Source organism: Limulus polyphemus, unplaced genomic scaffold (assembly GCF_000517525.1).
Source record: "Limulus polyphemus unplaced genomic scaffold, Limulus_polyphemus-2.1.2 Scaffold4185, whole genome shotgun sequence".
NCBI lineage: Eukaryota > Metazoa > Arthropoda > Merostomata > Xiphosura > Limulidae > Limulus > Limulus polyphemus.
This window is the reverse complement of record NW_013669795.1, coordinates 23,559-25,201: the sequence shown is the minus strand read 5'-3', so window position 1 is coordinate 25,201 and position 1,643 is coordinate 23,559. Positions and strand designations below refer to the sequence as shown.

Genomic DNA, 1,643 nt, shown 5'->3' with positions numbered 1-1,643 from the left:
GTAAGATTGTTTTCCGTACAAGTGTATTGTTTAGTTTTCAACTGGTTTTGAGGTCTAGTAAGATTGTTTTTTGTACAAGTGTATTGTTTAGTTTTCAACTGGTTTTGAGGTCTAGTAAGATTGTTTTTCGTACAAGTGTATTGTTTAGTTTTCAACTGGTTGTGAGGTTTAGTAAGATTGTTTTTTGTACAAGTGTATTTTTAGTTTTCAACTGATTGTTAGGTCAAGTAAGAATGTTCCCTGTACAAGTGTATTGTTTAGTTTTCAACTGGTTGTGAGGTCAAGTAAGAATGTTCTCTGTACATGTGTATTGTTTAGTTTTCAACTGGTTGTGAGGTCAAGTAAGAATGTTCCCCGTACAAGTGTATTGTTTAGTTTTCAACTGGTTGTAAGGTCTAGTAAGAATGTTCTCTGTACAAGTGTATTGTTTAGTTTTCAACTGGTTGTGAGGTCTCGTAATACTGTTCTCTGTACAAGTGTATTGTTAGTTTTCATCTTGTTGTTCGGTCTAGTAAGATTGTTCTTTGTACAAGTGTATTGTTAGTTTTCATCTTGTTCTTAGGTCTTGTAATACTGTTCTCTGTACAAGTGTATTGTTAGTTTTCATCTTGTTTTTAGGTCTTGTAATACTGTTCTCTTTACAAGTGTATTGTTAGTTTTCAACTTGTTGTTAGGTCTAGTAATACTTCTATTTATACCTGTGGTTTTTGGTTTTTAACTGGTTGTTAGGTCTTGTAATACTGTTCTCTTTACAAGTGTATTGTTAGTTTTCAACTGGTTGTTAGGTCTAGTAATAGTTCTATTTATACCTGTGGTGTTTGGTTTTCAACAGGCTTTAGTTGGAGAGTTGGAAAAACAGCAGCCTGCTATTTTAGCTAGTGTGAGCAAAGGAAAAGAACTAAAGAATGTTCCATCAGTTCCCAGCTTTGTAGAAAGGGAAGTTTTTAATCTTGAAACAAGCTGGAAAGAAGTTTATGAGAAAGCACTGGATAAACTGAATACCCTGAAGGTTTGTTTCATTTCATGTTTGTAAACAGGTAATACCTTTCAATAAGTAATTGAACAATAAGCCAGTTTAATTTTGTAAAAGTAATTTGCACATTTTTATATTATGTACATTGTTTTGATAATTATAATATCAATACATGTATTCTGGTGCTAAGAAAGTCTGAAAAAATTCAAGATTTCATCAAATATTCTCATACTAAGAGGTTCTCAGAAACATCAAACTTTAATACATGAATCTGGTGCTAAAAGTTTTTCAGAAACATTAAAGTTTAATGACATGCTCTGCTGCAAAGAGGTTCTCAACATCATCAAGATTTTGTTATGAACTCTGGTGCCAAGTGATTTTCAGGAACATCGAGACTAGATTGTATACTCTGAGGCTAAGAGAGTTTTTCAAAAATATCAAGACAACATAATGAACTCTGGTGTCAAGGAAGTTTTGAGAAATATCATGACAACATAATGAACTCTGGTGTCAAGAGAGTTTTGAGAAATATCATGATAACATAATGAACAAAATTAAATGCTGTGTAAGGAAACAACCTGATACATTGAAAATCTGTTATGCAAGCTGTAAGAGTAGCAACAACATTTAGAAATATCATTAAAACAATCATATGACAAAATTGTATTTG

At 32.0% G+C, this 1,643-nt stretch overlaps 1 protein-coding gene across 1 annotated transcript in view; it reads left to right on the top strand.

Moving 5' to 3' along the window:
* Positions 1-1,643, top strand: part of LOC106470726 (nesprin-1-like) — an 88,675-nt gene that overhangs the window by 66,392 nt on the left and 20,640 nt on the right. Inside the window, exon 20 of the mRNA XM_022399362.1 lies at positions 833-1,009. Within this exon, the coding sequence (XP_022255070.1) occupies positions 833-1,009 (177 nt within the window). The remainder of the gene's footprint in view (positions 1-832; positions 1,010-1,643) is intronic.